Source organism: Sinocyclocheilus rhinocerous, unplaced genomic scaffold, assembly GCF_001515625.1.
Source record: "Sinocyclocheilus rhinocerous isolate Xijiao unplaced genomic scaffold, SAMN03320098_v1.1 scaffold504, whole genome shotgun sequence".
Classification (NCBI taxonomy): domain Eukaryota; kingdom Metazoa; phylum Chordata; class Actinopteri; order Cypriniformes; family Cyprinidae; genus Sinocyclocheilus; species Sinocyclocheilus rhinocerous.
This window is the reverse complement of record NW_015645076.1, coordinates 1691788-1705643: the sequence shown is the minus strand read 5'-3', so window position 1 is coordinate 1705643 and position 13856 is coordinate 1691788. Positions and strand designations below refer to the sequence as shown.

At 38.6% G+C, this 13856-nt stretch overlaps 1 protein-coding gene across 1 annotated transcript in view; it reads left to right on the top strand.

Annotated features, from left to right (window-relative positions):
• Window positions 1-13856, top strand: part of LOC107705504 (protein TANC1-like) — a 42879-nt gene that overhangs the window by 6072 nt on the left and 22951 nt on the right. Inside the window, exons 4-12 of the mRNA XM_016508811.1 lie at window positions 529-654; window positions 1441-1725; window positions 1992-2125; window positions 4245-4476; window positions 6183-6349; window positions 7809-8416; window positions 11110-11218; window positions 11316-11438; window positions 13615-13851. Coding sequence (XP_016364297.1) covers window positions 529-654; window positions 1441-1725; window positions 1992-2125; window positions 4245-4476; window positions 6183-6349; window positions 7809-8416; window positions 11110-11218; window positions 11316-11438; window positions 13615-13851 — 2021 coding nt within the window. The remainder of the gene's footprint in view (window positions 1-528; window positions 655-1440; window positions 1726-1991; window positions 2126-4244; window positions 4477-6182; window positions 6350-7808; window positions 8417-11109; window positions 11219-11315; window positions 11439-13614; window positions 13852-13856) is intronic.

Genomic DNA, 13856 nt, shown 5'->3' with positions numbered 1-13856 from the left:
ACAAATGACAATCATCATCCCTGTGTTTATGCCCGTCTGCAGAGATTATGGGTTTCTATGGGTCCATGGACAGCTCAGAGTAGAATGTCACATGTTGTCATCTTGGAATTTCGGTAATTAAGACATGGCGGGAGGGCAGTTTAAGACCTTAATTAGCTGGTTCAGGTGTGTTTAATTAGAATTGGAGCTAAACTCCGAGTTTGGAGACCCCTGCCCTAAAGGGTGTATATTGGTACTTTAGAGGTACATGTTAGTACTCAAAGTCGACATATTCATACCTATTGAAAGGGTACCGCCCCAGTGACAGCTTTGTACCTTTTTTTTCTGAGAGTGTACAAGCCAAAAATGTTTCTCCAAAAATTGTAGCAGTGTGTATATATGAATTGGGGTGGGTGGGGGTGTTGGGTACACGCGTTCCTCCACACACAGCGGCAGATTGTATAGGTGGCATGTAATCTCTCTGCTGTCTGTGAGCCAAACACAACCCTAAATGACTCTCCTTCTCTAATTCTGTCTTTCTCCCTGCAGCCACTAGCACTACTAAACTGGAGGAGTTGCGGTATCTGGATGAACAGAGGAACGCTCCCCAGCGCTCCTCCATGCGTTTACAGTGGCATGGAGCTCATACAGGGGGCCGCAATCAAGAAACTAAAGGTGCTGACTAACCGCTACAAATTGCCAAATTAAATGTAAACAATATAAGTAACTTTTATTAGTACATTTACCCTGTGAAGACTGCATGAAGCAGCAATGCATTTAACCTCCAGAATGTGACATACATCTGACATGTTTAAGCATTTATAAAGAAAATAAATAGGGTGTTTGGGCTCCATTTTATGTTTTCATTTCAAGCAATTCAAGGCCTTATGATTCATTCTTGTGATTCATTTCATTTGAAATATGTTCTACATTGATTTGCCTGTGTGAGTTGTGTGTGTGTCTGTCTGTGTGTGGTTTATTTTAAAGGGATAGTTCACCCAAAAATTAAAATTACCCCATGATTTACTCACCCTCATCTTAGGGTTATATGGCTTTCTTCTTTCAGACAAATACAATTGGAGTTATATCAAACAATTATTTGGGGGTTAAAGGGTTAATAAAGGCCTTCTGAGCAGAATCAATGCATTTTTGTAATAACAATTTTATCCATATTTATTTAAACCGTAATTTCTAGCTTCCGCTAACTGTAGTACGCGTGTTCATGAGAGAGTGGCGTTCCAGCGGATGACGTAGGACATAGGCATAGTGTAAGCTCTGGTGAGAAGTGACGAACGTGGAAGCGTAGAGGAGAGAGCAACAAATAATATAACTCCGATTGTATTTGTCTGAAAGAAGAAAGTCATATACACGTAGGATGGCTTGAGGGTGAGTAAATCATGGGGTAATTTTCATTTTTGGGTGAACTATCCCTTTAACACCTGTGTTGTTTGAATCCTGCAGCTCGTCTCACGCCCTACAAGCCAGTGGACATCATGCTCAAACCCCTGCTGTTTGAGGTGCCCAGCGTCTCTATGGATGCAGTGTTTGTGGGTCGTGATTGGCTGTTTCAGCGGCTGGAGGAGGTGCTTACGGGGGGAGGAAAGGCCGGTGAGGGTAAAGGGGCTGTCATCATAGGTAACGTCGGTTTCGGAAAGACAGCAGTGATATCACGGCTGGTGGCTCTCAGCTGTCATGGTGGACGAATGAGACAGATTGCTTCCAACAGCCCTGAAGCTACACCCCAGAGTAAGATGTCCCTTTAGGAATAGTTTAACTTTTTGTGTTTACTCATCATATTGCAAAGCATTGTAACTCAAAAGTAGAAATTTGAAGACGTGCTGGTTTTTGATCTCCATATTTTTCAACTTCTGGATCACATGGACACGAGGCTTTCGATGAATATGTAAACTTCAACTGAGATGTGTTAGTATCTCAGATTTTCAGACCTGCAATACCCATATGCATTGAATTAATGTAAAATAATAGGGGAATTGTGTGTGTTTGTGTTGTAGATCGAGGAGCTGATGCTCATCAAACCAATCAGCTGAACCCCCCCTCACAGAGTCCCCTCCACAGCAACAGCTGCCCCTCGACCCCAGACACACACCGGCACAGAGAGGGGGCAGTCAAACGCCTGGCTAACAAGGTAAACACTTTAGCCCTATTTGGACAAGACTAGTTTTCATAGACTTTGAAATAAGGAATAAATTACATTAATACATAATGTATTAAAAAAGGAAAACTTATTTTAAATTGCAATAATATTTTACAATATTACGGTTTTACTGCATTTTTAAAAATAATAAAAATGCAAATTTGTAAACTTTTTTTGAGTGTACTATTTATTATTTATTTGTTTCATTCCAACTTTCTGGGTAAAATAACAGTTGATATTCAGGTAATACTAACTGGCATTTCATTCAGTGGAAAAATAATATTAAATCAATAAAGAGATTCCTATCTCTGAAACAGCTTGGAATGGCAACTGTAGTCGCTGGTTAGATTTGATCTGCACTTTAATTAATTGCTTTCCTTAATTATGTGAATAATGTTCTATATACTTACTTAATAATGTTCTTATATTACATATATAATTATTGTTTTTTTTTAATGGGCTTCGTGACACGTGTCCAAAAATGCCCACTTCCAGACAATAGAATTTAATTTTTTTTTTGATTGGGCGATTTTAAAAATGGAAGCTCTTCAAAAATTTTTACAGCAAAATAAAGAGATTCCACCGAGCAGCTCTCATGTTTATTTATAAATACACATGATGTTTTGTGCGATGTTTTAGATGTGTCATTCCGTGACAGAGGCAAACTGCATGCCACATGCATATTCAACACTTTGCTCTGTGTGCCAGTATGTGCGCATATTTTTCCATTTACATCTGGACCTGAACCTTCTCTGTTGAGTCTTCTAGTCACGTCTTTTTAATCAGCCATCTGTCAGTGGAAAGTCGTTTCAGGCCACAATTTCATTCTCACTTCTGTTCAGAAGCTTGGATTTGCCAGTATTTCAGAACGATTTGGGACTCATGATAGTCAAACAAACCTTAAAGGGGTTATATCATGAGGAATTAGATTTTCCTTGATCTTTGAGATAAAAGAGCTCCATGTGCTTTGAAAACCTACAGTACTGCTACTTTCAGAACCTAAAACTTCCTCCCCAGTGGAAGAGCATTTAAATTAAGCTCCAAAATAGACTCGTGCTGTAATCCTGTACCTTCTGCAAAGATAACCATTTCAACACATGACTGCCCACATTGACGCATTAATGACGTTTATTTGGTGATCAGAATCTTGGTGTGGAAATAAGGAGAGAGCAGGTTTGATCCTGTAACAGTGTAACGCATGATTTACAAAGAGCAAAGAATAAAAGGCAGAAAGAAACAAAAACGCATTGCCCTTTAAAGGAATTGTTCACCCAAAGTTGAAAATTATCACCATTTACTCACGCATGTTATTGTTCTGTGGAACAAAAGAGGGATAGATTTTGAATCTGAAATTAATATAAAAGTATTCCATATGACTTTCCATATTCCAAGTCTTCTGAGGTCATATTAGCATTGAAAAGAGACCGAAATTGAATTCATTATTCACTTATAATCTTCCCCTCTGCTGCAACTGGATCATTGAGTCATTGAGTGAACTGACCTAAACCGGATCATTTAGAATGATTAAGAAATCATTCAGACTATTGTTGCTAACTGGATCAACCAATTCATTTAAAAAGATTAGAGTCAAAAGAGTGGTCCATTCTTGAAACAGCCATTTCTACTTCCCTCATGAATGCACCGTGGAATCAAGATAGATTTTCAGTGAAAATCAATTTCGGTCTGTTCTTCATCAAAGCCATCATATGACTTAATAATATAGCACACAAGTCACATGGACCATTTTTATGGTACTTTTATGGTGCTTTTTTTGTCACCTTGGAGCCTTGACCAATCCAGGGCTGTGATTCCCAAAGCATTGTAAGCAAAAGTAGATCATAAAGACCATTGTTGCTAATTGTGTCTATCTACTTAGGTTTGCAAAGCTTTTTGGAGACTGAGCCCAGAGCTGTCAGGATATTCTTTCTCCGTTTAATTCGCCCTTTTGGGTTCCATAGAAAGAAAGAAAATATGAGTAGAAATTTTTTGACATTTTTGGGTGAACAAGCCCTCTTTCCTTTTTGTTTTCAACCTGTCCAAAACTCCCATTTTCAATGTTTTTCCATCTGTTTTCTGTTTTTACCTCCTTCACCCGTTTCTTCTGTTGTAGGTGGTGGCCTATCACTATTGTCAGGCTGATAACACATACACATGCCTGGTCCCAGAGTTTGTGCACAGTGTGTCCGCATTACTGTGCAGAGCTCCTCGCCTCAATGCTTATCGAGAGCTCTTGCTCAGAGAGACGCACCTGCAGAGCCTGCTCAGCTTGCGCTCCTGCGTCCAGGACCCTGCCGCCGCCTTCCGTAAGGGAGTCCTGGAGCCCCTCACACTTCTACGCAAAGGTGAGATGCATCACATGCTACTGTCATTAATCAAACCATCACATAAAAACTAAATATGTTTGCTCAGGGGTAATGGGGGGAGAAGAGCGCTCTTGCCTCATTTAATTTGGCCCAGTATGGATGTGAACAGATGGTCTTCAGAAACGGCTTGGATCACAAGGAACGACAGATGAAGGACTTAACAGGAATTTTAGAGAATGAGGCTAGAGCAAATTTCGAGCATGGAAATGAAGACATTGAACTGTCACTCTGAACTCTTGACTGAAAATCAGTGTTCCTGGTTTGTAACATCAGATTAGAGAGAGAATCGAGAAAAGTAAAACAGCCTTTATATTAATAATGTTGGGTAAAAGTTATTACATTTTATGACAGTTTATGACAATGGTTTATTTAGCTGTTTTTTTTTCTTATATAGTGCAGATCATATACAAGATGAGCCAGTCTCAGTGTCTCGTGAAACTGCACCTTTCACATGTGCTTATTTTTTGTCATGTTTTTGATTTGGTAGCTTATTGTGGTGAATATTCCATGTGTGAAAATTAGAGAAAAACTTTAGACATACAAGATAAGCAGGTAATTTTTTACTGAGATAAAATCAATGTTACTTGTCGGGTGTTTTCTTCCAAAAAGGAAAAGAAAAAAAAAATGTATGTAATCTTTTGTCAAAATGTGGCTTTGTGGCTGTTGTCAAGCTAGGCTGTGCTGGCTATTAGTTGGTTTTAATATTAATTTATAGCCCAACAGCTAAATAGGCATTGTTTTAAGATACTATTGTAGCAAAATAAATGCAGCATGACTTTAATTATACCAGTAGTTAATGTAGTAATTTAATTCTGATTAATAACCTTTTTATTGTGGAAATATTAACAAATAATGATTTTTTTTTTTTTTAAAGAAATGTTACTTTACTATAGGTGAAGATGCTTTCAATAGTAACCGTGAACTTCAGCATCCATGTTCCAGTAAAAAAAAGCTTCTCAAAATCGGCTGTGTTTCAATCCTCTGAATTGACTGCTGAATTGCATTCAGGTTTTCCTCTATTCTGGTATTGAATGCCCTAATTTCATGATCCAATCAATTGGTGATCGATAAAATCAGGTCATGCCCTACATTTTTTTTTTCTTGTTGAATATCTTATTTCACTTTGAAAAGCACCACAATATGGAAGTAATTACGTTTGCGACTTCAAAGGAATAATTCACCCCAAAATTAATATTGCGTTATCATTTATTCACCCTCATGCTGTTTCAAACTTGATTTGCTTTCTTCTGTGGAACTCAAAAGCAGATGTTAGGCAGAAAGTTCCATACTCTATACAATGAAAATGAATGAGGATAGGTGCTGCTTAGCTCCAAATCTGAAATATTTTTCATTTTTATGTGAATTATTCCTTCAACAAATTGCATTCTGAAGGGTGCAGCTATTTGTCAAGTGGCAAGTACTCAAAAATTGTGAGAGTGAGTTTCACTACAGACTGTAGGCACTTTTTCCTACTCAACATATGGTGAAAGAAAGCAGCATGCAGGGTTTTATTGTGCTGGTTGTTCTAAAGTCACCTAGTACATGAATTCAGCAGTACACATTGTTCCTGTTAACTTTTCAAAAGAAAAACCTGAACACACCCACGTAATGCCAGGATGCAAACTCTTAACAAACTCAGGACTTCTAGTTCGTCTAACCATGTAATTTCTGATTTTGTTGTGCAGAGCGGAAGATTCCAGAAGAAGATTACATCATCCTAGTGGACGGTTTTAATGAGGCAGAGTACCACAAACCAGACTATGGAGACACCATAGCGACTTTCATCACCAAAATCATCTCCAAATTTCCTATTTGGCTTAAACTGATTGTGACCATCAGGGTCAACGTAGTGGTAAGTTTTTGTTTTTTTGCATTGGCTGCACCCTAACTTTGGCTAGACAATTTTTTGCTGGTTTTAATACGAAGTAAGACTACTGAGAAGGTTTTAAATTCTCAGTGTCCTGATGTGCAATCTGAGCTTTCAGAATGGTTGCAGTGGTGAGTTTTGGATGCTGGTCAGTGGCTAGTGTTGTAGGGTGGGTGTGTGTAATCCATGTCTGATCAGAGCTGGACTCTGGCCTGCAGGAACCAAGCTTATATAAGAGGGGATAAGGGCTGTGATGCAACACCGCAGATGCTACGCATGTCCCTATACACTTTTCACACACGTACACAGTCTCTTTCTCTCTCACTCACTACTTCTCGGAGCAGTGACCTAAAAGTGCCAGACAACCCACACAACCAGGCTGCCGGTGTTTATTCTACAGCATTAATCCTGCAGTTGTTTTGATTGGAAAACATTTGTCGTGATTTGCATGCAGATGATGATGAGGATGTGCAGTAAGATAAAAAATGAACAGACTTTTGTGGTCCTTTATAGTATTCATTAATTTTCCCTCTTGCAGTCATCAAGGGCACCCTGTTGTCAGTGGTTACAGCACAAAACTGTAAACTGAAAGGAACGATAATTATTAAAGAGAAGAAATAGGAGTTCTTTGGGAAGGCTGGTGGTCGTTACTCTTGTGCTGTGGTGCAGAACAGCCAGTGAAGGTTCATCCCTTAAAATCCCAGCCTTTTTTCATATTTAATTGCACGTCTTTCCATTGCAGCTGGCAGAAAGCTGTATTACCAGTATCTGAATTATGCAGGCATTGTCAAAAGTGGCCATTTTGTGTAGTTTTGATGTTTTGTAATTTATTGATCAAAGTCATGTGGTGCAACCAACATGATGTCACAGCGAGGACCCCCGCAGACCCCCATGACTGTGTGTCAAGCCTCTTTATAAATATCAGATAATTTGTTTAACTTTTTATGACATGGCAAGGTTAGTTAAGATTGTAAAATGTGATGTGGTGTGACTCCCCAAAAACTTGAAGATATTTTTAAATTCATAATTTGTGATATTTATAAAAGATACCTTGAAAAATACACTACCAGTCAAAAGTTTGTAATATTTGAGATTTTCTAGATGTTTTTCAAAGAAGTCTCTTATGCTCACCAAGGCTGTATTTTTATTTGATCAAAAATACAATAAAAAGTGTAGTATTGTGAAATATTATTAGAATTTAGATTTTTCATTTTATATATTGCGAAATGTAATTTATTTTTGCTGCTTAATCTTGATGTGGAAACCGTGACCATGACAGTCATTAAACATTTCTTAATTTTTCTTAAAAAATGGTATAAAGGTTTCTCAAAATCAAATGAACATATCATCATAAATACAAAAGTACATTTTCAAGAACTTGTTGTATTTTATTTTATAACTCATAAGGGTCTTTGCATTGGCTTTTTTGTTGATCTTCTCACAGGAAGTCACCAGTCTCCTCCCCTTTCCCATCATCTTTCTGGATGATTTTCATAACAACAAGGATATAACCTCTGACCTCACCTCCTACATCCAGCACCGTATAGACCACAGCCCTGATATCCTCAGCAACATTGCCATCAATGGCAAAGCCGACCCAGCAATCATCTCTAAACTCAGTGCCCACCTGGTCGCCCGCAGCCAAGGCTCATATCTTTATTTAAAATTAACCCTCGACCTGTTTGAGAAGGGTCAGCTGGTCATTAAAAGCTCCAGCTATAAGGTTATACCTGTGTCTTTGTCTGAGCTCTACCTGCTGCAGTGCAACATGAAATTCCCATCGGCCTCAGCATTTGAACGAGTATTGCCACTGCTAAACGTGGCTCTAGCATCTTTGCACCCTCTGACGGATGAACAGCTCTACCGGGCCCTGAACGCCGGGTCCATGAAAGGAGAACTGGAGTGGGAGGACTTCCAGCAGCGCATGGACGCTCTTTCCTGCTTTCTGATTGGCCGTCGAGACAGAACTCGCATGTTCTGCCACCCCTCCTTTAGGGAGTGGCTTGTATGGAGGGCGGATGGTGACAGCACTGACTTCCTGTGCGACCCAAGGTAAGCAGTGATGACATTTCGTCTGACACAAATAAGAATAGTTCTGTTTGGTTTTGTTGGTGTTTGTTAAGGCAAGGGTGAAGTTGCTAAGGTGTTAACAGCAGTTGTAGCGCATTGCCCAAAAGTTTCCAGAAAGTGCATAGCAATGCGTTAGATCTCCAATAGGAGTGCCCAGTCCTTTTTCTGTTCCTGAGAATCTTAACTTGCTGATTCAGATGTATTTGATTATGGTTGGATCTGAACTTTGCAGGAAGGTAGATCTCCAGTGACAAGATTGGGTACCCAAAGATGGAACGCAGAGACAATTGTTGTCATTCTTGTCACTTGTCTTGTCACCTCATTTGACCAGAGGATTTAATAGTACCATGGTAATACCATGGCTTTGTGGAATCAAGATGTCGAAGACCAGCTAATCACTATGATCCAGGAGAGGACACTACTGGTGGAAACTGTGGTAAAAGCAAGCGCTGTTTGCTGTGTAAATCCACAGTTCTAGCTCTTCTGGTTTCCCTGTTTGAACGCCAAATACAGACTACTGCCACCTGCTGGTATGGGAGCGTTATGTTTTCTCAGACAAGCGCAGAGCGTACACGCTAGTTGGCCGTCGGCTGTAGTCTGTCTAGTCCAGTGTGTTCTAGTGCAACTTTTTTTGCCCCGACGCAGGTGATGCGAGGTGACTGCACAGTTGGCTTTCCTCAACTCTTTTTTTTTGGGCATCCGTTTAATGTGTCCCTACCCTAAGCGCAGAATTCAACAACGTCGACAACTGGAGGATGGAGGACAGAGAAGTGCCTGGACTTTGGTGTCAGTCCATCTGTCGCTGTTTTCTATGCTCGTGGAGTTACTTTGTGTATATTTAAACTGTGTGTTTACAAGGCTTTTTAAAAATGGCAGGTGTCTGTGTTTCGTATGGCATGCATTTGGCGAATCACTTACATCACTGGTAGTTCCTATTGTGCTGGGTTAGACCTTACTCTGAAGTAGATGCTAATTTACTCAAAAGGCGTTCCTATAACTAAAATTGTTCCTAGTTCCTGTGGAGCGAATACGCCAAAAAGCGAGTACTTCCACCAATAGTTATAGGAAGTTATTTGAAAACGTTCTTCTGGTGTGAAGGTCCCTATTCATACAGGTTTGCAACAATTTGAGGGTGCGTTAATGATGATAAAATTTTCATTTTTGGGTGAACTATCCTTTTAATAAGTGATTTGCAATGCACTAAAACTATTCAAAACACCCTACCAAGCAAATATCAATGTGATAAAACTACTCTGAAACCCAAGCAACTGAGTTGCAATGTGTTAAAACTTCTAAAACACCTTAGTAACTTCATAGCAACGTGTTAAATCTACTTGGAATATTTTCTTGGAATGTTCTTAAACTAGCAAGTGAATTGACTAATGGAATCTTTAGAATCAGCTGCATAGAGGGGATTGCGCTTAAATATACTGCATGTAAGAATCAGAAAATCCTTGTTATTAATGACACCGGTTGCCATTAAGTGAACTGCATTCAGGGTTGGTTTGATATTCACCCCAGTTTTCACCCAACCTTTAATACTTTTACTTAGCCAGATAAAAAACAGCAAAACCAACCTGCGTAATTCACATAAAAATCAGTCTACAGACTGTTATAGGAAACCTAGGAAGGTCACATAATTTTTATGTTGCTTTACAACTGTTCACACATTGGCAATAAAAAACGATTAATGCATGAAAATTCTTACATATAGTAGGGGGATCATGCAACTAAAACTGCTCAAAACACCTTAGAAACTTCATAGCAATGTGCTGCAACTGATCAGAACACCTTAGCAACCGCAGAGTGTGTGAAGGACCTGTACAGGTCCGCCATCTATTATGTGTGATTCGTTGGTTTGTTAATTGAGTTCAGAAATGGAATAACTAAATTGCATTTGAGTGTGTGTGTAGCCTTTGAACATGAAATTACTCTTGTGTAGTTCTCTTTCATTTTGTAGACATTCAGTTATCTCTCCACCTAAACACACACACATTACTCAGTATTCTCATTTAGAAAGGCCTAATCACGGTTATAAACTGTAGAGTGACCCACTTAACACAGATCAAACATGGACTCGTAAAAATAAAAATTCATGGACTGTGATTCAGAGAGAAAAAAACTTTGCTGTCTGTAAGGACAACATTAAGCATCTGTAGGGCCATTTAGACCAGGGCCATAACCATTATAGACATTGAGGGGGACAAGTCCTTCCCCAAAATTAGATCATTTTGATGCTGCTCTGTTTGTTATGACAAAATTTTGAGTTACATTTTTATACTGGTCTGCCTCAGCAGTCGAACAATGCTCCATGTCAAAATGATTGAGATGGCCAATCAAATCAAAGATGGCAGGCTTTACTGTTCACATATTCCAAAAATGTATTCCAGCGTGACACTTCAGTTTTTAACAGTGAAAGAGTGCAAGATGGTATGATGTAAGTAGCTAAGCATATAATAGAAATGTTAAACGACCAACAGTAATATTGATCCAAACTATTTTTTTTTCAGTTTTGAAAATAGTCCTTTGAAAAAAAAAATCCTTTGAATAAAAAGACCATACCAAAAAAAAAAAAAAAAAGTTCCCTCAAGAGCAGCATTTTTATGATGAAACTGGATGATGGTCTTCATTATGATGGTGATTTTTGATGAATTGTTATTAATGTTGGTAAACAGAAGTGGCCACGCTCTGATGGCCTTCTTGCTATCACGTCAAGAGGGAAAACTCAACCGCCAGCAAACTATGGAGCTGGGCCACCACATTCTTAAAGCTCACATATTCAAGGTAGGAAACTCAGATGCTCGAAATCCTTCTCTGTGTTTGTTTGAGTGGTGTGACCTGCATTTTAATTCTTCCTGCCTATCCTTCTCTATGTCCTCAGGGTCACAGTAAGAGAACTGGGGTTTCGTCAAGTATTCTGCAACCCTTGTGGATCAGCTACAGTACAGACAGCCTCTCTGCAGCTCTTTCCTCCCTCAGAAACCTCTACACACCCAACGTCAAGGTTTGAGGATATGCACACACAAAAAACAAACACATACTCGTCCTCAATGTGCCAATGAGACCTTCACTTATAAAAAACAGCGTCAATCTTGAGTAAAGTATAAAAATGAACAACTGCTTTGAGCTCCTGAATTGTAGAACACGGCTCCAACAATTACAGCGACTGATGCATTCAACCGCACAGTAAGAGCTATAGTCTTGCAGAGTTCTGAGTCATCCACAATGAACGAGATTTCATAAGTCACATAGAACATGGTAATTAGCGCTGAGGCTTACTGAAAAATGCCTTACGTAATGACTACATTTATTTATTAAATCTATTATATGTTAATTGCAGTCTAGACTCCGCTCTCCCTGTAATTTCCTCCCCTACGGAGTTTTAATGAAACGAACGTCATTCTGAGTCCGTGTGTGCACGCCAGCGTCCTTGACAGCCATTTGGCTGGAGAGCTGCTCATTAATTCCTGCTGTGTTTGTATAAATAAACGCAATTCTGCTTCCTTTGCTTTTAATGTGTTCTTCTTTCATCCAGCATCTTAATCAAGCTTCCATTACCACACTGCCCATGTCCACAAAAAAGAAATAATGCCAGGTTGTGTTCATTTCGCCCCAATTGGAGAGTATGAATTCATGCAGGAGCGTCACGCAAAAAATAACTAAATAACTATTATTATTTATATTAACATTTTTCTTAAATTTACGCATTTACTTTTGCTATTCCAGAATATTAAGAATATTAGGACTTAACTGCATCTTATCTTATCAGCATCTAACAGCGCATTTTGTGAATCAGAGGCTGTTCTTTGAAATCCTTCATACCTGGCATCCTTCATTAGCTAGTATAGACTGAGTTCGGTTAATCAGTCAAGTCACTTTCACAGAAGACTAAAAATTTATATTTTGTAAAATTTTGGATGGATTCCCCAAACCACCCATACACATGTGTATATAGGTGTTATATATACCTATTTTCAAAGTCATTTGGTTTGGTTTTATGATTAGACAAATTATTACTGATCCAATTAAAATGGCGGGGCAGGAAACCGTGGTAGAGGGATTGAGATTGAGGCTATATATTGAATAAATGGACTGAGGCTATAGATAGCTATTGATTTGAAACTGTAGATTGTACATATACAGTAGGCTGTATATTGAAGCTATATATTGAGGCTATAGAGTGCACATGTAGATTGAAGTTGTAGATTATAGATTGAAGCTGTATTTTGAATATATTCTGTATATTAAGGCATAGATTGGCTGTTGATTTGCTTGCATCTGTAAATTGTAGATATAGGCTGTGGATTGAAGATATACATTTTGGTATGTAGATTGCACATGTAGATTAATGCTGTAGATTGTAGATTAGGCAATGGAACGGTAGATTAAAGATAAAGGCTGTTTACTGAAGCTGTAAATTAAGGTTATAGATTAAACATGCTCTAGATTATAGATTTGGGTTGTAGATTGAAGATATAGATTGAGGCTATCGATTTTATATTAAGGCTCTAGATTGTAAATTGAAGCTGTAGATTATAATTTAAGATTGTAGATTGAAGATGTAGATATAGGCTGTAGATTTAACCTATAAATTGGCTATAGATTGAAAAAAAGGCTATAGATTGAAGATGTAGACTGTAAATTGAGATTGCAACTACTGTATGTAGATTGGGGCTATAGATTGAATATGTAAATTGATATAGATGGAAGATGTAGATTGATTCTGTAGACTGAAGCTGTAGATTGTAAATTGAGGTTTGTGTGCTGAAATCAAATCAAAATGATTGTAAATTGAGTGAATAACTGTAACTTGGCCTATACATTGTGACAATGATTTTTAAAGCATGATGAGATATATATTTGAGATGTGTTGATGCCATGAAATTTAAAATCAACTTATTTTTCCCTTAAAATGATACATTTTCTCAGTTTAAACATTTGATATGTCATCTATGTTGTATTCTGAATAAAATATTGAAATTTGAAACTTCCACATCATTGCATTCTGTTTTTATTCACAATTTGTACAGTGTCCCAACTTTTTTGGAATCAGGTTTGTATATATAAGTACAACTATGTGTTACAACAAGGAGAACTGTTCTGTGAAGCCCTCAAACACTTTATAATTGAACCGGTTACTTAATTTCTTGTGTTAAAACCAGTCTTACCTTTGTCCCCAGGTGTCTCGGTTGCTGATTCTGGGAGGGGCGAGTGTGTGTTACCGTACTGAGGTGTTGAACAGTGCACCAGTACTGTGTGTGCAGTCTCACCTGGGCCACCTGGAGATGGCTGCTTTGCTCCTGGAGTGTGGGGCACCAGTGGATGGGCAGTCAGAGAACGGCATGACCTCTCTCTGTTACGCCTCAGCTGCTGGACATCTGCCACTTGTCACCTTACTTTGCAAAAAATGGGCAAAGGTCAG